Genomic DNA, 22,856 nt, shown 5'->3' on the forward strand with positions numbered 1-22,856 from the left:
AACCTGTTCAGAAAGCCAGCAGAGCTGCTCCGGTTTTTCTTTAGCGATTCGGAAAGTTTTTCAATCCACTGGAGGACGTAGAGGAGGTCCGATAGGGGCGCTCAGAGACTAAATACGGCGAGCAGCAGCAGCCTTTTTATTTTCCCCGACATGAGGAGACGCCTACCCGGAAAAAAATAAATACAGCCATGGTTGATCCAGATGGGAATAAACTCAGAGGACAGAGGAGATCCCATGAAAAAGAAAAACCCCAGGACACCATGTAACTGTAATCCCGTCTGAACAGGGCTTAAAACATGCAAGTCCTTATCTATCCCAAGTTTCCTAATCATGAATATCTGCTGGTGTTTGGTGTTCGGCGGTGTTTGATTGATGTGCCACGGACAGCTCCAGCTCCAACCAACTGCCAACATCTAATGCTGGGCTTTGTCTTAGGATCGCTGGTCATGTGCCCCGGCCTTGAGACGGTAAACATGGGCAGTGCAGCACCGCTAGTGGGCTGCTGAACAATTTGAGGTGTTCTAAAACTTTTGACTGGTAGTGTATTTCTCTGATAGCAAGACTGAAGTCATTCCTGACCAGACTATCATCCCTGCAGGAAGCAATGAGGAGGGGTGCTCGTTTTGACTGACTGTCAGATGCTGCCCTGGTACTTCCTCCCATCTCCACGGTCCATCTTTATGGTGTACTGGGCCAGGATGGATGTGGGAGAGAGACTGAGTAAGATGGGACCTCCATCAAGTCCATCTGAATTCTCCAGGAAGAAACGGCTTGTACAGCAGGAGCTACTAAGACTCCTAAGCAAACCTGGAGTGGGAATTATGCGAAAGCAAGCACACACTGCGGAGAACAAGGAGGTAAAACCTCACGACGAGCCATTACTGCCTACTGACGGAGCACAACCATCAAACGTAATAGCTCTATATACAGCCCAGCCGTGAAGACAGCCAGACATAAATGTGAAATGTCTCCTCCGTGCTTCGTCGAAGAACCCTGGAAAAAAAACCCTCATTTAAGAGCAAGGAAAAAGTCAAATTAGCCAGGAGGGAGCGAGCAGACTTTCCTCTTCCCCGTTCCTCCGAGAAGCGAAGGAGACTGCCCGTTTTATTCGCCGACCATATTTTTCTAGTGGCCTTCGCGGGGTGTTAATTTTAATTGGGAGCACGCTTTCATTTCCACGGCTGGCTCACTGTTAAAGGTGCTGAAAGATGACAGTCGCTGCTAAAGAGCGATGAATCCGCAGCTTATCAGGAGCAGAGAGCACGGACATCCATCATGGGCCTCTCAGCGGCTAATGCGGGCCCTGCCTGTACTGTCAAAAGCCCGGTGGATGCTGGAAGGGAAGGCGCTGGACATAAGCAGCCATGGCAGAACTCTTCAGCGGCTAAATCGATGAGTGGCGGTGGCTCAGTGGGCTGGGGACACATGCCAAGAACCCAAATGTGGTGGAGCTGGAGGGCTTCCTGGCTCAGTTCCCAGGAGGGTACAGAGGATGATGATGATGATGATCTAGCATCAGTTGGCTCTAGGTTTGCTAAGTGTGCTTCCTCTTCCTCTAAGTCACTTGCTGCCTTGCCGGCTCCAGGGGTGAGAGGAACGCAGGAACATAGCTGATGCAGTTCTGTTCAAAAGGGACGGCGGCCTGGCTGATCCAGACGGGAATACACTTCCAGGCGAGCCCCCGTGAAAAAGAATGAGGAGCCCATGTGATTACATTACAAGGTGGGTCAATGTAGTGTTAGGAGGCACCGATGTAGCAGTAGCTCACTGCCCAGTAGTGGCGCCGCCCCTCAAACCTTTACCAGGGTTCAACACTGTTCAGCAATAAACAGAGCTTGGCAGTACCCTCTGTAATTCCCAGTCAAACCGTCGACTGTGAGTCACGGACTCATTTGTTAGGAGATGCATTACTGGCATTAAGATCATGAAGAAATTAATGGGACTCCTTCAAAAACCATGTGAATGCTGGTAGACAGCCAACAGCCATCAGATAAACAGTGCCTGCAGCTTTCCTCCTTGAGAGAGAGGCGTGTGTCTCCATCCTTCCACTCTCGGAGGATGTCTCCACACTCTGGCTCTGGAAAGATGTGGAGCGTATCAAGAAGCAGAAACAAGAGAAGGCTTTCAGATCAGACTGCTGGACCTGCCGATATTCTCGGAACAATGGGCTGAACACCGCAATCCTCAACACCGTCGAATAAGTTTGGGATGACCTGGATGTTGGGAAGCAGAAAATGCATCAAACTTTGAAGACTGAAATCTGGAGGTGTGGAAGGATCTCCCTGCAGATCTAAGAGAGGTCTGAGGGGGACAGTAGCTGTATATCCCGACTGATTATTGATACCAGTAATAATAACAATAATAATAATAATAATAATAACAACAACAACAACATACTTGTATCTCCATTTTCACATTTCTTGACATAATTACAACCTGAAAGAAATTCTTTACATTATATTAGAACTTCATGATGAATGGACCAAAAGAAATGCTCCAAATACAAGCTTTCTACATCGACTTTCATTGAAAGTTAAGAAGGTCTTTTCCTAATCCTGAAATACAAAGCTGCAGATTTGGAGATACAAGATTTTTGCATCGAAGACAGCATCTGAACAACACCTATGAATAATACTACGTGTAGAGTATAAGAGGGAGAATCAGAGTGAGTATAGCAAAAGAGAGACAGACAGATCTAAAGTACAGTGAAAGCGAGAGCAAGGTGGAGAGTCTGGGTGCCCCCCCCCAAGAGATCCTGACCACATTGTGATCCAGCCAATCCAAAGGGTCCACATGTTAACATTAATCACTACTCACGACCACACCCCTGCCCCCCCTCTCTTGAGGGGCATGCTGTAAGCCCATTGGAGGTGGGGGTTAAACACAGCAGCAGGGGAGACGTTTACAGACCTCCAGAAGTTTGTAGGTGTACTGACTTTTGCACGTCCAGATTCCAAACTAATCATCAGCAGCTCATCTCCACTATCCTGCACTATCCTCCACTAGAGCACCAGCTGTTACTGTTCACCTGTAATAAAGAAACACAGCTATAACTTTAACTGGAATTGGTCTGTATGGTTCATTCGGGTGCTGGTTGTTGAATGCAGGAACAAACCATCTGCTTATTTATTCGGTTCTGAAGCTCTGACCCCAACAGTTTCCCACTTTTTGAAAAAACAAAGACACTAAAGCTCCAACATAAGACTTATGAGATTAAGCGCCTATCGAAACAGTGATAAACAAGCAGGGAGTGTCTTCTCTAGAGTCACACAGCTTTCCTTTAACCTCCAAAAATGTCACACCTATCTAAGAACTACTGCACTTGTAAACATACTATACGGACAAAAGTATTGGGACACCTGCTCATTCATTGCTTCTTCTGAAATCAAGGATATTAACAAGAGTAGATCCTGCTTCTGTTCTGTCTCTACTGTCCAGAGAAGAAGACTTTCTACTAGATTTTGGAGGAGGAGCATTGCTGTGAGGATTTGATTGTATTCAGCGACAAGGGCTGAGTTAGTGAGGTCAGGATGTTGGATGATGATGATCACCACCTTACCTCGTCATCCCCAACTCATTCCAAAAGTACTGGATGGAGCTCCACCACCATCCTTCCAGAGAACACAGTTCTTCCACTGCTCCACAGCTCCTCAATGCTGGGGGGCTTTATACCCCCCTCTAGCCCACGCCTGGTATAATAAGGCAGCATGGTGCCTAATTATGCTCCAGAGAGTCCTATTCTTTTGGCAGTACTTCTCTACAGGGACTAGACAAGCTGTGTTTGTGCATTTGCACATCTGTATTAGCAAAGGGTGCAGATTAAAGTAGCTGAAGGCATTCATGAGAAGTGGTGTCCAAACTTTTGGATTTATAGTGTATGTATGTATAAGAGTGTAGAAGGGGGTGCAGTTCCACACCCACATCTGATTAAATCCAGAGCACAGCGCAGAAGGCAGGAGAGCGATGGGGAAGCAGGGCCGGAGAGAGAGAGAGGCTTGGAATAGTAACAGCAGTTTTCATTACAGCAGCTATAGTTTCAAAAGCTTATGAAAGTGCTCCAGGAGCTTCTGAGGAGCAGGTAGATCATTAAAGCTTAAGATAGAGTCACCGGGAGGAAATTGGCAGGCGGATTAAAATGGCGCACCGGTGAGGGAAAAATCGATACGGCTGTTTGAACGACTGATCTGGTGTGATCACACATCAGCCTTTCCCAGTTCCACATACGAAGAAAGCCGAGAGCGGGGCAGAGGACCCAAACACGGGGGGGGGGGGGGTTATCATAACTATCCCACTGTACGGTCAGATACATTCAACAGGTACAGAGAGAGAGAGAGAGAGAGAGAGAGAGAGAGAGAGAGAGAGACAAAGGACGCAAGAGAAAGAACGAGATCAAAGAAACAGGATGAGTGAGAGCGCGAGATTAATAGACAGCAAGAGAGACAGAGCTACTGCGAGACAGCGAGATGACAATGAGAGAGATAGAGGAGATGCTGAGTGTGAGATAGAGAGAGCAATAGTGGAAGAAACAACAGAGAGCCAGTATGAGATACTGAGAGAGAGAGAGAGAGATATGGAGAGAGAGAGAGACAGAGAGAGAGAGTGCAATAGGGAGTGATATAGAGAATGAGATAATGAGAGAGAGTGCGAGATAGAGAGAGCAATAGTGGAAGAAACAATAGAGAGAGAGAGAGAGAGAGAGAGCAATAGGGAGTGATATAGAGAAGGAGATACTAAGAGAGAGCGCAAGATAGAGAGAGCAATAGGGACAGAGAATGAGATACTGAGAGAGAGAGAGAGAGCGCGAGCAAGAGAGAGAGAGAGAGATAGCAAGCAATAGGGATAAGGATATAGAGAAGAAGATGCTGAGCGTGAGAGCAACAGAAGCAAAATAGAGAAGGAGATGCTGAGAGATACAGAGAGCAAAAGCAATAGAACGCAAGATAGACTACGAGATACTGAGTGAGAGAGCGAGACAGTGAAAGTAGAGAATTCTGTATCACGATATTTAAAGACTTTGTTCACGATACACAATATTTATCACCATATTATCACATTCTAAACACATCAGCAGCAGCAGATCCTTATAATCTACTATTCAGATCCTCTCCTGTACTGAATACAGTGATTTCTACTCATCTGCTGCTCTTCATCTAATGAACCCTTCAGTCTAATCACACTGTTAGTAATGAAACCTGCAGCTGATCAGTGTTTATTAGTATCCTCCGTATGCTTAGAAAAGCTGATTCTGTCTCACGATACAGCTCTACTATGAAGTATAGCAACTCTTCAGTAGTTAAGCTCCAAACCTTTCACTCTGAGGAGTGCTTCAGCCGGGACCGCTTTCTGAATGGACACTGCACACAGGGCAACCAGTTAGAATAAAGGTCATTTACATAGTCGACTATGGTCTAGTACAGCAGCCTGTGAGTTACATCACACAGAAATTCTCTACAGAGAGAGAGAGAGAGAGAGAGAGAGAGATTTCCCCCCAGCCTGTCCACCCCGCTCCTGCCTAACCTCCTCAGCCCTCTGAATGTACCAATGTATAATTCAGCAAGCCTGAGTGAGTGAGTAAATCTCCGCCACGTCTGCACTGTATACTAAAACCCTCTGTTAAAGCCTCGGAGGGCAGGGATAAGCTACACGAGGGCAGATGACCTCTCCGACACGGCACTCTGGGCCAAGTCCGATCCGATAGCAGGAGAGGACGAGGCGGAGTGGATCTTTAACCTCGTGACGGTCAGGACTCCACCGGCGGCTCTAAATTCCTCCCAGGCGTGACTCGCGGAGGCTGACCTGCCTCAGATGGAAGCAACAGAGGCAGACGTTCATTGGGATGTTCTCAGTTCTGCTCGGCTAATCACAGGAGGACACCGCGTTTACAGGAGGAAATGTGTTATTACTGAAATGTGTTTGGGTAGGGCTGCAAAATAGGGCTCAGCCGCAGGCAATATGCAAACCTGCCATCCGACCAATCACTGAATGATTTATTTATGAGCTCTGAGGAGATGTTCGTTGGGTCAGTCGTTCAAAGTGGTTTGAATATAAAAAATCAGAGACTACAACTCTTAGACCCTACATCTATCATTAACAAGGCCAATCTACTGGTTACACCACGGCATCGTGTGCTTGGACCCCGATTATTGCCGCTTGCAATGTACTCTGAAGACAGAAGCTCAACTCTAACACCAGTTACAACAGTCTGCATACGCCGAAAGCGCTCAACTCAAACTTTCAATGGACGTCAATGTAAAAAGACGGGAGCTGGCTGTGATGGCTGAGCTGGCCTGATGTGCAGGTCCCACCCCTTAACAAGGTGCCATTGTGGCTAGGTGGTCAGTGTTGTTCGCGTTGTGGCTGATCAGTGTGTAATTCTGTATACTTTTTGTTAAAAATTCTGACTTTTCAATTTGCTTGTTTGTGTTTATATGTTCTTCCTTCTGAATAATGTATTTTAAATGTACATAAAAGGGCGGGGGGCGGGCTATGAAACAAAAACCAAAAAATAATAACTAAGTAACTAATTAAGTAAAAATATAATTTTGGAATTTCTTTTTTTTTTAATAGAATAATGTAAAGAACAACTGCCAGATTCACATTATGTCAAAATAGGAAAACCAGCCATTAGAAAGTATGGTGTCTAATGCACTACCACTATGACCCAGGGGGTCGCGAGTCGCGAAATCCCGAACTATGTCGCTTTGCCATTAGCATCCAGCTAATTTTATTAATATCGGGACCGATATTCGATCCTAATATCGGATTGGTGCATTTCTAGTCCTGACCCTCCTAATGTTGGGAACTGCTAGTAGCGAACAGGTGGGTTAACAAAGTATCGAACTGGGAGAAAAGAGGAAAAATTCAGTAAATAAATGTATTTATTTAAAAGATATAATATAAAAAAGTAAAAAAAAAAATGGAAATACAAGTTTTTTGAGTGACAGCAATGAGAAAATATGAGAAATATATATACCAAATATGAGAAAATGAAACCAGGTGGAGAAGAGAAACTCCCGTAGAACCAGAACCTCTACAACCCAGCCCCACAGATCCTTAACCCTCGACCATTCACCTGTAATTCCACTGAAACAGTACAGCATAACCACTCCAACAACTCTAAACATCCAAACTATCAACAGCATCACCCAGCAGCTGCAATCTGCCTTAATCAATACTCCTCCAGCTCTTAATTAGTAGACAGTAGACTGGATCGACCCACATGTGCAAAGAGAGAAGATACAGCTCGGGGGGGGGACCAGGATGATGTTTTTATTCTGCCTCACCATTCAGCCTGATAAAGGCATTCTTCCTAGCGCAGGGGCAGGTGGCAGGGCCATTAGGAAGTATGGTGTCAGCATATGAGTGCTGCATCTGGAGCTAAACAGCTGTGCGTTTGTAAGTGCTCAGCGTGAAGACAGCAGCCTATAGCTGTAGTGCGACAGAGAGAGAGAGAGAGAGAGAGAGAGAGAGAGAGAGAGAGAGAGAGAGAGAGAGAGAGTGCTTGAGAGAGCACGCCCGTGGACCCCAGCTTCTCCAGGGCCAGGCTGCCGTGTTGTCGGCCGCCGCGTGCCTCGGCGAACATGCCCCTCCATCACCTTACAGAGTACAGCCATATGGCGACGTAAGCCGAGGTCCGCAGCTGAGTGGGTCTGAACATCAGGGGCTTCCAGCAGCGCGGACCCTAATCAGAGCCTCCGCAGCTCGGGCTGAGGCCTGCAGCTCCCAGCCCAGCAGCCCTGCAGCTTCACAGCCCCGTTAGCCCCCGACCTCATTAGAGCCGGAGGAGCCGGCGACAAACAAGCTCTGCCTCCGTCCCCCAAGGACAGACCAGAAAATAGGCCTCTCCGGAGTGGCCCAGAGTTAAGCAAGAAAGAAAGAGAGAAAAAAAGCTGCTGCTTGATTGATTTCCAGCGAGCTCCATTACAGTGCGGAGTGAGATGTGAAGCGCTGTCGCAGAGCCGGCGCCGGAGCAGGCCTGATTAAAGCAGACATCGGCCGTCGCTACAATGAAGCAATTTGGAAATAATGAGCGAGTAATCTGCCGGCCTGATTAAGTGCAAAAGGCAACTTAAGAACAACTCCACTGAGTAACCCCCACTCAATCTCCATCCGGCTCGAAAAAAAGAAGGGTCTGGGACATATGGAGGGGGGGGGGCTAGTGCTGACTTGTAACCCTCAACACTGCCTCTTCACGCTCCTACCATCGGATCGACGCTACAGGAGTGTGAAGTCCAGGACAGCCAGACTGACGAACAGTTTCTATCCACATGCCATCAGGCTCCTGAACACCTTCTTACAAGGTAAGAGCTATAAGAGCTTTAGGGTTTGGGGCTAGGGTTAGGGTTAGTGGAGTCTTAGGGGATGGAGATAGGGTTAGGCATGTGAGAGCTTTAGGGTTTGGGGCTAGGGTTGGGGTACTGCTGTAGATCATTGAGGTATGTTTAGGGTTGTGAGACTCTAAAGGTTTGTAGCTAGAATTAGGTTTAGAATAGGCTTAAGGGTTGAATCTAGGGTTCGGGTTGAGAAACCTTCAGGGTTTGGAGCTGGGCTTGGGTTTGTCTAATGCTAACCCATATTAAATGCTGTTCGATTTCAGAGCAGATCTGAAAGAACCCCAAGAAGCTCATCCTTCACTGAATATGATTAGAATTCTAACTTTCCAAAATCGATGCAGCTGAATTAAGGCCTTTCGGATCGATGCATCACCATGCATCAATGCGTGTTTACAGCCCTGCGAGAATACTACTGTAGAAATGGAGATGGAAGAGGAGGGAGCAGTTATAGGCAACAACTGCGGAGATAAGTGCCTTTTGACCTCACTCCATTACCTTCCCACGGAACGCCTGTGGCTCAGCTGGAAAGGCCCGGGAAAGATCCAGGCTCTGCGGAGAGGAACGAGTCTTACCTGCTGGATTTTTACCTGCATCATCAGCGTAGCCTAGTTGATATGTGAGGTAGCGTGGTGCGCTGACCCACAGGACTATATCGAGTGGAGTGATTATCTGCTGCGAACCAAAAATCCCCACCCAATTTGACTCAGCCAAATTAGATTTGATTAGGGTAGATTAAATAAAGCGGATAAAGGAGGGATGGGAGGAGTGAGCGCAGTGTTGACGGATAAACTTCGACAATGCCTTCGCACAGGCCCATTTCTGACAGGTTACTGGGTAGTTTTCTGGGGAGATAGCCGTCTCAATAATTACAGCTGAGACTAGAGCTGGGAAATATGACAATATTGATCAATTTTGTTATCGTGGTGCACAATATGCTTTTATTAGTGTATCGGGGATATCGGCAGTGCTTTAAAAACTGCACGTTTCATTACAAAGAGTGTAAATAGTCTTATTTAATTCAATGGAGGGCAGCATATTTTGAGTGAAAATCATGCTAATCAGTACGGGAGAGTATTTGAAAAGCAGTTTTTAGAAAAGTGTGATAAATATCGTATATCGTAAAAAAATTAATATCGTGATATAAATTTTTCCATACTGCCCAGCTCTAGCAGAGACCAGGCTTCATTATTAAACTATCCCACACTGCTGGACTGATAATCAGCTAAGCAAACTACTATATCCTCCAGCGTTTCCTCATACAGTCATGCATTACTCTAAGTTCTGTCTGTGCAATACAATACCTTCTGACTTCTGAAGCTGAACGAACTTTGATGGTGCTACAAAATATAAGCCAGGTCACATCCTGCGCTTTGAGAGTAAATACGCCCCCGTCCAGACATTACTTTCATATGGTTTCAGCCAGATAGAAACTTAGCAAAAGGTCATCTTACTCCTTTGTTTCTATGGAGATCACGCTCAGACCGCCAACCTGAAGTGGTCACTCTCCCAAACATTGATAGCCCAAGTTCCCTCTCACCTTCATCCTCCACTTAGCCCTGCTTAAACACCTCCTCCTTGTCCTCCTCACCCTCAGTGTACTTAAACCTCATATGTGATATTAAAATCAGATATATATCCGATATGCAGGAACGAGAGATTGGAATTCATGCCACGTCAATCCGACTCCACATTCACTGAGGAGAAGGGAAGCGAAAGCCCAATGGCAGTGATGGAGGTGTTCAGTGGTGGTAACATCGCTGTGGTGAATCCGGGGTGGGGTCTCCGTTCAGAGCAAATTAGGAGGCTCATATCAGTCGCAAAAAAAAAAAAAAAGAACAATAAAAGCTAAAGATAAAAAAAACAAGGATACAAATAAAAGAAGTGGGCATGGCTAAATAACATGGCCTTTTTTACAGCGAGCTGCAATTATGATGCTTGAGAAGACGAAACCTCAGGTGAAGCACTGCTGTTTAGTGCATGAGCGTCAGTTTAGGAGCATGAACTGCTGAGATGGATGTGGGATACAGAGCACATTACAGGCCACTTTACCTGCTGTGTGGAAGCTTTTAAATGGATCCATGAACAGTGGCAAAACAGCCTCTAGTTGTGATGCATCAAGAGAGAGACACAGCATCAGTGTTACAGAAGAAGATGACCATGACTCAAGCTCTGTTCCCCAGGTAAAGTGGCTGTTTCCTGCTCTGAGACGCTTTTATTTACGGTGTTCTGAGATAAGGGCTGATGATCTGCAGCCGTCTCCACATCACCACTTTCCTGTTTACACACTCGACCAGGAGACGCTGCTAATTTAGGACGGCGCAGGAAGTATGAACAGAGTTCAGAGTATAAAATGTGCCAAAACAGTGAGCCCAGACCGATGCAAAAAAGTCTTTTTAATAATCTTAAAAAAGGTTCTGTGTAGAGATGCTCTGATCTGATATTAGGATCGGACATCGGCCCCAATATTAACAAAATTAGCAGAGTCGGGTATCGGATAATTAGGCCAATCCACAGAACTGATCCTTTCACTGTAATTGGTTGGTGTGAGACTGAACTAAATGTTCAAATGTTTGCAATGTTTGATTACTTCTTGTTTGTTTGACCAAGTTACTTATTTATTCTCAGGTTCAGCTGCTAGATTTTATTGTGAATTACGCAAAAAATATAAAAATAAGATTGATTACAGTTTGTGTAATCTTGTGTAATCACTTTGTTTGACTAATGTATTTTAATATATTTTAAGAAGTTTGACTCCTTTTTAAATTTTGAGCATTAGCATTTTACTACATTTATATCTGTGTTAATTTGTTATATTTTGTTTTACAAAGTTAGTAAAGTAATGTCTAAGTCAATCCTAATGCCTGAAGTCTCCCACATGGTGAGGTTTACGGTTTATTAATTCAGCAATAGTATCGGACATCGACCGATATGCAAAGTTTATGTATCGGTATCAGAACTGAAAAGGCTGGATCGGTGCATCCCTAATTCTGTGCACTCCAATCTCTGACTCCTTAAACCTCGTACTAACACTCTAAGCAACTCTCTAAAGCTCTGAAAACGAAGGCAGTCGAAGCCCACAAGACAGTGAAGGCTACATAAAGGTGCTAAGAGTTTTCAGCTCGTGGTTTTATTATGGTTATTAGGAAACTGCAGTTCAGGGGAACTGTGGAGGTCCAGCTGAAAGAACTCTGAGAGAACTGCTGATATGCTGGTAAGAAAGGCCAATCAATACCCCAGCCCATATGGTTGCAAATAACTTCTGCATGAATACAAACGACAGTGCTCAGAGTGGATCGGCGGACTAAGGCACAGACACCACGTCTATGACCACCACTCCAAGGATCGCCAGTTCGGATCCCGGGTCATGCTGCTTTACCATCAGCGGCCGGAGCCTGAGGGAGCACAACTGGCCGTGCTCTCTTTCGGGTGGGTAGACGGGTAGATTTCATCCCACATCACTGCTGGGATGTGATCCCCACGTCAGAGCTGGGGAGTCGGTGCTTTCCTCCGCCCAGTAAGCATGGGTTCAGACTTCACCCTTCTACTGCTGGGAGCATCGCAAGTCATCGGGGAGTCCTTATGAGCCTTAATGAGAGGGTTGAGCAATTGGCATTTTTAATATTTACTACTAAACCTGTGTTACTTAAACCTGACCCTAAGTATTCAGAAGCTGGACCTTCTGCTCTTTAGGTTTTTCCTAGAAAGCAGAATTTGTGCTGGAAACATCCTATTTAGAATTGAGGACCAGGGACGGTCCTCACTTGTGCTAATCTGTCATGGTGTCCTGTCATTTTGAGGACATTTGCTTCTCGCAGAGACAGCAGTACAATAACACACACACACAATCACCAACTGAGTTCTGTCATTTAACCGCACTCATGAAAAATAAAAGCAACACTTTTAAATTGTCTGAAGGTCAAATATCAACTGTTCCTTCTCAGTGCTTTCTCTGCTGGGCTCCCGCGTCTCCCATTAGAATGCGTAATACGAGACATTACCCACTCGTGATTAGAGATAAATACAATAATTGTGACATGAGAGAGGCGCTGGAGCCTGACAACTCGAAGGTTATTCAAGAACAAGCACCAGTTCAAAGGCCTTCCCAGATAATGCCTGTTCATTGGCATGCATTAATCCAGCGTTAACGTGATCATCTGAATGACAAAGCGTCAAGTTAGCCACGTCAGCCATGGAAGTCTGAGCGGCGTTCCTCCGGGGAGACGCGGCGTCTGGCAGGGTCTGTCTAAGAGTGAGATCTTAACCAGGCTGATGATCATCACGGCTCCGTCAGATATGATGAGTGACACGTGTACCCTAGCAACCACTTAACGACACCCACCTATAGAAGTGACTGATCAAACGGAGTCAGAAACAGGGCGGAAGGACGGCCTTCGAGCGTCAGAGAGAGAGAGAGAGAGAGAGAGTGATAGAGAGAGAGAGAGAGAGAGAGAGAGAGTGAGAGAGAGGGAAAAACATCAACAATCGTCCGCCTGCCGTCTTTCCCCTCAAAATTAAAGCCATCATTGAGCTTAATGCAGGCTGAAGAGACGGGGGCTGGAGTGCAGGAGCAGCCCCTGTCTCCGAGAAATGGCCATTGAATTCTGATTACGGCAGCCTAATAGAAAGTAATGAGAGGGGCTTATGCTCCGGTGGCTTTTGCTTTCCCCAGCGGGGCAGCTACGCTCTCTGCAAAGGCCAAGCCACTGGTGCGCTGATTGGGCCTGACACTCTGGCTGAAGGGGGTGGGGGTCGTGGGTAGAGGGAGGGAGAGAGAGCTCAACAGAGAAAGCCTGATAAGAGGTAGGTGAGAGTAAAGGCCTACACACACACACACACACACACACACACACACACACACACACACACACACACACACACACACACACATTATTTTACACCGAACCTTTGGCACCTCAATGGGAAACGTGAAAGCCAGCATCCCACCCTGGAGATGGAGATGCATGGTTTTCATTGGACAGCAGAGATATTAACGCTGTCCTTCACACAAAAATCAAGCCGACCAATCAGAGCTCTGTTGTCGTGGTTTCAAAAAAAGCTTCAAGAGGGCGGCAGAGCAGCTCATCCTGCGGCAGAGGATGCAGAGGTTAAAGAGAGTGTAGGGCGGAGCAGAGCTGAGAGGTGCATCCTAGTCTGTTCATGTCCTTAAAGAACCATAAAAACTATAGTTTCACTCATAAATGAGGAAATTAAGGAGAGTAGAGCGGAGATTGCTGAGAGCTGTGGAGTTTCCAGCCCTGTTTACAGAGCACAGATGGCAAAAACACAGCAGACGTGGTGTGAAGATTCCACTACGTTAAAAAACGCATCCAAAAATGGACTGACTGCATGTTTTCATCCCTAACAAAACCTTACTTGGAGTAAATGACCCACAGCAGTGACTACTATCATGATTATATGTGTGCCACGACTGTATTTTCACCTTTGAGGACTTCAGATCTGATTACTTTCAGATGCTTTTAGATCTTAAGTGAGGTGTTTTAATTAAAAGCAGCTGTTTTTTAAGCCTGAGGTTTCAATATCGGTATCGGAATAAAGAAGAGAGCCGCCGGGGCATCTCTAATTTCCTCCAGTTGTTATTAATGCTGAGCTTCAGTACTGGGTCCTGATCAGTTTCTGCTTTTTGGCTTTCTCATGCTTGGTTGTCTGATTTTCACGACCTCTGGAAAACATCTAAAAATATAATCATTTAAAAGGCCATTGGCTGCAGTGTGGAACTATTTTACAGTAGAGCATGCAGGCTATTAAGGCTGATGGTCAGACTGGTGGTGCTTCCACTGCAGACATGGCCGTGTAAACTGTAGGCATGTGGCTGTTTATATACGATCTGATTCAGAAAGAAGCAGCAGCAGCATTAGACAGACAGGCCGACCATCAGACAGGCCGACCATCAGACAGGCCGACCATCAGACAGGCCGACCATCAGAGCGATCCTCAAACCATCTGACTAACTGACTGACCGACCGGCTGTCCATGTGTCAGACCAACCGTCCGTTAGACCAACCGTCAGTCTGACAGACAGACTGTCAGACAGACTGTCCAACCGGCCGGCTCTCACCATCAGACTTGACTGTCAGATCAACTGTCAGCCCTGAGACCATCTGACAGTCATACCAACCTTGAGACCAACCGACCAGCTCTCAGGTAATCAAACTGACTGTCAAATCAACCGTCAGACAGACCGACCAACCAGCCCTCAGACCATCTGACTGACAGTGAGACTAACTGACTGACCGGCCCTCAAGCCATCAGACAGGATGACCATCTGTCAGACCCACCGTCCGTTAGACCAATCGGCACTCCGATAGACCGTCACAGCAATTGTTGGACCAACCATCAGACCATTAGACCGTCAGACAGACCGACCAAGCAGCCCTAAGACCGTCTGACTGACCCTCTGACAGACAGTGAGACTAACTGACTGACCGGCCCTCAAGCCATCAGACAGGATGACCATCTGTCAGACCCACCGTCCGTTAGACCAATCGGCACTCCGATAGACCGTCACAGCAATTGTTGGACCAACCATCAGACCATTAGTTTGTCAGATAGACCGACCAACCAGCCCTAAGACCATCTGACTGACCCTCAGACAGTGAGACTAACTGACCAACCTGCCCTCAAGCCATCAGACAAACCATCGGTCAGATCAACCATCCATTAGACCAATCATCAGACCATTACACAGACTGTCAAGATCAACTGTCAGCCCTCAGACCATCTGGCGGTCATACCAACCTTCAGACCAATCATCAGACCAAACAACCAGCCCTTAGGTAATCAGACTGACTGTCAGATTAACCGTCAGACAGACCGACTCAGACCATCTGATGGTCATACCAACCTTCAGACCAATGGTCAGACCAAACAACCAGCCCTCAGACCATCAGGCAGACAAACCGAACGACCGATCGATCAGTCAGTTCCGACAACCATCAGACCGACAGACTGGGGTTCTATCTCAACTGAGCAGAGAAAGGCTAGGGGTACTCACCATCGATCCGGCTGACCAGCTCCTCCAGGGCCTTCACTTTGCGCTGAATCCCCGGCTGGGCGAAGGTGTAGTTATCCTTAAGGAGAAAAGAGAGGAGGATTACAGCTCGTTCCCGTCTGCGGCTGAATTCAGCAGCGCTAATGATTTTGTTATTTTACTGAAGCGATGCGGCTGTGTGGAGGTTTACTGAATGACAGGTCCCGACGGAGGTCCCGCTTACAATACCTCCATAATGGCTACAATTAAAACCCATTGATCACATAAAACGGCATCCATTAGCAGTGCTTACATAGTATCTTTATGCCTGAGGGACCGTTATAGCATAATGACAACCGTGGGAAAAGGGCTAGCAGGACACACACACACACACACACACACACTCTCTCTTTAGGCTTGTGGGTATAGTCAAGTCAATTCCTGAATACCAAACAAGTAACGCAGCACACAATAACACACATGTGCGCACCCCCGCGCGCCCTCCCGCGCTGAAGCGGGATGGCCATGGTGAGCGAGGCTGCGTGCTGGGAATAGTGATCCCCATAATTAAGTGATAATATTCATCACGGTCCCGTGGCCCACAGTGCGGCTTAATTACCACATTCATTTCAGTCTGTGCTATCGGCCCTCAAGACCATGACAGCCACTTACAGCCTTCCCCCCACGCTACCCGACCCTCTACGGGGCTCGCAAACCCGTTAGCCTAGCCTAGCCTAGCGCCGGTCAGCGGCACCTCCGAAAACGCTCGGAGAGGGAGCTACGGCGTGCGGCGGCAGTGCTGAGCTGGCTGTGTGCAGAGGGTTAAGGAAGATGAATAGCGCGCTCGGCTGTGCTCTGAGCGCCAGACAGGGATATTGATAAACAATAGTGGCTGAAGACCCATCATTCACAGCAATTACAGAGCTGCTGGGGAAGGCTCGGAGCGAGAGTGGAGTGTGTGGTGACTGTGTGTGTGTGTGTGTGTGTGTGTGTGTGTGTGTGTGTGTGTGTGTGTGTGTGTGGATGTGGGCAGGTCTCAAGCTCCCTTTGGAGAACTCACTCATCTGTACTCAAATAAGGAGTGGTACCATGTGAAACGATAGGAGGAATGAGGGAGTGTGTGTGTGTGTGTGTGTGTGTGTGTGTGTGTGTGTGTGTGTGTTTGGGAGAGTGAAGGAGCATGAACATGTGTATGGGGCTGAAGACGCTAAGGCCTAACGCGCTAACAGTCCCCAGCAATGGTAAACATACACTTGCAGCCCGTCGTTCATTTCCCCCATAGCAGGACGTTCGGGCAATCCTAAGACAACAGCAGGACATTCAGACAATCCTAGGACATTAGCAGGACATTCGGACAATCCTAGGACATTAGCAGGACATTTGGACAATCCTAAGACAACAGCAGGACATTCAGACAATCCTAAGACAACAGCAGGACATTCAGACAATCCTAGGACATTAGCAGGAGATTCGGACAATCCTAAGACAACAGCAGGACATTCAGACAATCCTAGGACATTAGCAGGAGATTCGGACAATCCTAAGACAACAGCAGGACTTTCAGACAATCCTAGGACAACAGCAGGACATTCAGACAATCCTAAGACAACAGCAGGACGTTCAGACAATCCTAGGACAATAGCAGGACATTCGGACAATCCTAGGACAACAGCAGGATGTTCAGACAATCCTAAGACAATAACAGGACGTTTTGACAATCCAAGGACAATAGCAGGACGTTCAGACAATCCGAGGACAATAGCAGGACATTCGGACAATCCTAAGACAACAGCAGGACATTCAGACAATCCTAAGACAACAGCAGGACATTCAGACAATCCTAGGACATTAGCAGGAGATTCGGACAATCCTAAGACAACAGCAGGACTTTCAGACAATCCTAGGACAATAGCAGGACATTCAGACAATCCTAGGACAATAGCAGGACATTCAGACAATCCTAAGACAACAGCAGGACGTTCAGACAATCCTAGGACAATAGCAGGACATTCAGACAATCCTAGGACAACAGCAGGATGTTCAGACAATCCTAAGACAATAGCAGGACGTTTTGACAATCCAAGGACAATAGCAGGATGTTCAGACAATCCGAGGACAATAGCAGGACATTTGGACAATCCTAAGACAACAGCAGGACATTCAGACAATCCTAGGACATTAGCAGGAGATTCGGACAATCCTAAGACAACAGCAGGACTTTCAGACAATCCTAGGACAATAGCAGGACATTCAGACAATCCTAAGACAACAGCAGGACGTTCAGACAAACCTAGGACAATAGCAGGACATTCGGACAATCCTAGGACAACAGCAGGACGTTTAGCAGGCCTAACACGCGAACAGATCCCAGCGATGGTAAACACACACTTGCTGCCTGTCGTTTATTTCCCCCCATAGCAGGACATTCGGACAATCCTAGGACAACAGCAGGATGTTCAGACAATCCTAAGACAATAGCAGGACGTTTTGACAATCCAAGGACAATAGCAGGACGTTCAGACAATCCGAGGACAATAGCAAGACGTTCAGCAGGCCTAACACGCGAACAGATCCCAGCGATGGTAAACATACACTTGCTGCCTGTCTATTATTTCCCCCCATAGCAGGACATTCGGACAATCCTAGGACAACAGCAGGATGCTCGGACAATCCTAGAACAACAGCAGGACGTTCAGACAATCCTAAGACATTAGCAGGACATTGTGACAATCCTAGGACAATAGCAGCATGTTCAGGCAATCCTAGGACAATAGCAGGACGCTCTAGCAGGGCATTCGGACAATCCTAGGTCTATAGCAGGACGTTAGGGCAGATCTGAGACACCCGTCTTTTATAGTCTGCAGTCCTGTAGTGAACCCAAAGGCAGGGAGCAAGACTAAGCAGGAGCAAGACTGCTCAAGAGAGGCAGCACACCTTCCCACCTTCCCTGAAGGACGCCTTCAAAAAGACCCCCTAAAATGAAGTTCCACCATAGAGGCAAGGGGATCCCCAGCGGAGCGCCCCCCTAACTCGCCGCATCGCATTCGAACAATCTGATATCAGACTAATTCCAATCTCCTTTAGTGGAGCTAATCAAATCGTTCGTCATTTGATTAAGCATAAGTGGCTCCTTTACAGCAGTCCTGACGTAGGTGAAATCGGTCTAGCTGGGACAGTTTGGCAAAGACCTAAAGATGCACTCAGGAAGATTAACTTCCGCGCCGCGCCCGGCGGCATCCCTCAGCATCCCTCAGCGACTGCAACAGGTGCCGGAGCTCCGGCCTCGGACAAAGAGGCGGCCCCCGCGGCTCCGTTCCTCGCCACTCGCAAGGGCAGATAGCGAGTGTGTACGAGAGCGAGGGTGAAGTGTGAGAGCTTGTGTATGTGAGTCTCTCCATCTTTGATGAGGCTTCAGAGAGAGAGAGGAAGCTTTAATGTGGCCTGGGAGCAGCTGAGGCGGCAAACCCCCCGCGAGGGGAGAGAAGTCATTAACCGATAAACAATTTCAGCCGTCCTTCAGGCTCAGCTGTGCAGCCCTGCCGCTCCAGAGGTGCCTGCGATGAATACACGAGTAGCTGAATCCCCACCATTACAAGTGATCCCGGCTCCGGCCCCTCGCTTCCTCTCCACGGTGACCTCGAAACAGGACTCGCCGAGCCCCGGTGCAGCGCCGGCGCTCCGAAACAGATGGGGCCGTCCGCGGCCGAGTCCGTGCCTGGCCTACTTTCGCAGGCCTGCACCTTCTCTTCCACTGGAGCGCTGACCCTGGAGGATGCTTGTGGCTCAGTGAACATTAACGCTCAAAGCCGGGCTAATCTATCTCTGCAGGAGCGAGACCGTGGAAGGACTGTGCAGGTAGGGGGAGCGTCCAGCAGCCGGGCTGGTCACAACCAGGTCACGTCTGAAGGAGCGTGGGCTCCTGGAGCATCTGTTGTTGATCTAGGACTCATAAAGCCCGGGTTCACACTGGACTGCTCCCTCTATGGCTGGGGTTCTTGCCAGGGACGGGGAGTATCGGAGAGGTCATGGGCAGTCCTGAGGATTGCCAGCTAAGCTCAGCTGACTCTCCAGGTAAATCTGACCCCCTTTTAGTGCAACAATGGCTCAATACGAACTGCTCCACTTACCACGGTAAACCTTAAACCCGGTTTACATACAGCAACTCGATGGATGTTTAAGGATTATTTATTATAATTTAATTAACTATTTCATTTAAAAATAATAATGAACAAAAACTGTTTTATTCTTACATTAAATGGCAACATTTTATTAATTAATTAACTTTAATTAATTATAAACACCTGTATAACCTGTCTAATTTAATTATTCATTTCAAATTCTAAAATCTACAAACTAATCAACATTCATAAAGCAAATTTATGAATTTAATATTTTGTATATATAATATATTGTAAATATCATTTATAAATGCACTATATTTATTTGAGCTTAAATTTTATTTCTTTTCGAAAACATAAAATAAAAAATAAGTGAATTTGCTTAAAAACAAAGCTGTAAAATACACCATACATCAATTGTAATCTACTTAATTATTATTACTACTATTATTATAGTTTTTTTATTATACATAATAATAGATTTAGATACAACAGGCCAAAGTAGCAGTAAATACAACCTAAGCAGCAGTAAATTATTATAGTATTATATATTATATTATTATAGTTAATAATAATAATTATACTGCCTCAGTCAAACAGACCAAAACAACGGATACTGACAATTTTTATAAGAATTACATTCATCAGCCTGGGATATACTGCTTAGACATCACGCCGCCCTATTTCGCGTGCTGCAAACTTGTCCTTTCAAGCAGTTCCTTTAAAACTCAATCGCTGAATGCAATCAAATCCTCACAGCAATGCTCCTCCAAAATCTAGTTTAAAGCCTTCTTCAGAGACAGTTACTCCAACAAAAGTAGCAGGATCAGCTCTATTAACACCCTTGATTTCAGAAGAAGCAGTAAATGAGCAGGTGTCCCAATACTTTTGTCCATATAGTAGCTGTAGCTGGAGAACACAGCCGACCTACAGATTCCTAATCAGCCCACCTAAGTGAGGTTTGTCATGACCCCAGCAGCGTGATTGATCATAGCACTGATTGGTAGATTTGGGGTGCTGCATGTTACTAGCCTGCTAACCACCCCCCCCCCTTCACTCCTCGGCCGCGGGCCGCGTTCTAGTTGGGCAATTAGCTGTTAAGCAGAGGGGAGCGGGGTCAGTCTTAAGCATGCATTAAAGCCTGCCCAGAGGCCTCAGTAATTACATCTGCATTATTAAAGCTCGTCTGCAGTAATAAAGTACTGCTGCTACGGCACGCTGATCCCGCACAGCCGTAAACAACTTGAGGTTTCCTCAGCAACTGGGCCGCGATCTTCACCCAGAGCACCTCGGTCACCTGTTTCCTACATACGGACTAGAGAGGCCGCGAGATCCCAGCCACTGAAACCCTTCTACTGCATTTACACCCTCTAAAGCCCTCTTCCTTATCCTACAGCTCTGGTCTGTTGGGTACACTATATGTCCAAATTTTCCAAATGTCCATCCATTCAGCTAATGTGCACACACAGCTTGTCTAGTCCCAATAGAATAGGACTCTCTGGAGCAGATAGTAAACATGAACCCATCAGCACCATGCTGCCTAATGCCAGGCGTGGGCTAATAGAGGGGTATAAACCCCCCCAGCACCGAGTGGGATGGTGGAGCTCTCGTCGCTGAATGCAATCAAATCCTCACAGCAATGCTGTGGTGTCACAAATTAGACAGTAGAGACAGTTCCTTCAACTAAAGCAGGATCAGCTCATTTTAACACCCTTGATTTTAGAAGAAGCAGTAAATAAGCAGGTGTCCCAATACTTTTGTCAATTTATTGCAGCTTTACAACGAAACAGGAGAGGATACTGTGGTGATGTGAGTGGGGGTAGACGTTCAGAAGATGTCAGCTGGTACTGAGCTACCCTCTGGCATCTCTTTTCTCACCCCCCCCCTCCCCTCTCCCAGTGTCTTTCTTTTCCAGGGATTTGTTCTGAGCCCAAGCTTAGGACCAAACTCAACTTCTCAGCACCTCCACCCCAGCCTCCCCGCTCCTGATCTTTGATCCAGTCAAGCGACTACAGAGGAAATGCAGTGAGCAGAGTCCTTTTTTGCTGACGTTACAGCTCGCAAACCCTGCTTCTTTCACCTTCGGTGGATCGTGCCCACTCACTAATCTCGATTTGACGCTAGCTACAAAGAGGCCAATTCCTCTCTCGAGTCCAAAGCAGAGCACGGACAAAGACAGATCAATGGAAGAGGACTATGACTTTTCCCTCGGAATAAAACAGTACAATGACCGGACGAAGGAAGCACTCCGATAAGGAAGGGGAGGTGAGGGAGCTATGCGGCCAGAACAAACAAAAACATGGCCGCTGACAGGATTTGGAGCTGTGATGACAACCCTGATAACCTGAGTGCACAAAGAGAGGCTCTCTCAGTGTGACTGGGCTCGGAGAGTGGGCTTTTATACTCCGCTGCTATTGATGCCTCTCCATCAGTCCAGCCATCCTCCCTCCCTCCCTCCCTGCATCCATCCATCCGCCCCACTCTGCCAGCCAAGCCTCTTATCAGAAATAACCCAGCTATTCACTGTGTGAAGAATCAGGATCATGAGCTTATCTCCAGAACATCTCAAAGTCACCGTCCAACATGCTGCTTTTTCACGCATCTCTCTCGCTCACACACACACACACACACACACACACACACACTCTATCTCTATTCATTATGTGGATTCAGTGATCGAGAAAGCTTTCAGATATCTTAATGGGTTCTGGGAGAGACTTGGGAGGCGGAGGGGGGGATGCGGAAGGAACGCCGGTGGAAGAAATGCTGGTGTTTTCATGCCTGAACTGCAGCAGACTAAGAAATGCCTGCATAGAAAATCACATGAGTTAATTAATTAATGTATTAATTAATTAGATAACGCTTAAATTAGGTCAGTCTGACCCTATGACTGTAGTAAACGTGGACGCTGTGGGTTCCACCCACTGTCGTCCTACAGAAATGAAGCCATGTTGTCAAATCTGCAACCAGAGTCGGGGTCAGACTCGCCTACTACTACACTCTTCTCCCAGACTGAGCCCGAGTGTCTCAGACCGTCTTCACTGAGCTTCCAGTGCAGAAGCAGAGCGGATTTCCCTCTGGATTCCCAGTCTGTCCGGTAAGTGGACAACAGCTCAAACAGTAAAAGGTCCTCTACAGCTCAGCTCCTCCATGTACTGAACAGAGAGGGGGCGCCATGCAGGTCCTGCTGCAGGAAAAACTCGTCTGTCAATCACTTCACTTCAAGTGTAGCCCCGCCTTAGAGCAGAATTAAACTGATTTCTGGGGGAGACTAAAAAAAATAAAAAAAATGGGCCAATATTAGCACAGGGAGACTAACTGCTGGAGTCTGGAGACACTAAAGATGGAAAAGGGGCGGAGTTTAAGCATTGGAACACATGGATGGGCGGAGCTACACATCACATGCAGAATGTAGGT

The 22,856-nt window shown here is 46.9% G+C and overlaps 1 protein-coding gene across 3 annotated transcripts in view; it reads right to left on the minus strand.

The window, feature by feature from the left end:
• tbc1d22a (TBC1 domain family, member 22a) overlaps positions 1 to 22,856 on the minus strand; it is a 189,697-nt gene that overhangs the window by 67,573 nt on the left and 99,268 nt on the right. For all 3 annotated transcript variants that reach the window (XR_011979058.1, XM_072674024.1, XM_072674025.1), the window contains exon 10: positions 15,346 to 15,421. Coding sequence is in view for 2 of the 3 variants with exons in the window: in XM_072674024.1 (XP_072530125.1) it covers positions 15,346 to 15,421 (76 nt within the window). In the remaining variant the exon portion in view is untranslated. The remainder of the gene's footprint in view (positions 1 to 15,345; positions 15,422 to 22,856) is intronic.

This window comes from Salminus brasiliensis, chromosome 2, assembly GCF_030463535.1.
Source record: "Salminus brasiliensis chromosome 2, fSalBra1.hap2, whole genome shotgun sequence".
Taxonomy (NCBI): Eukaryota; Metazoa; Chordata; class Actinopteri; order Characiformes; family Bryconidae; genus Salminus; species Salminus brasiliensis.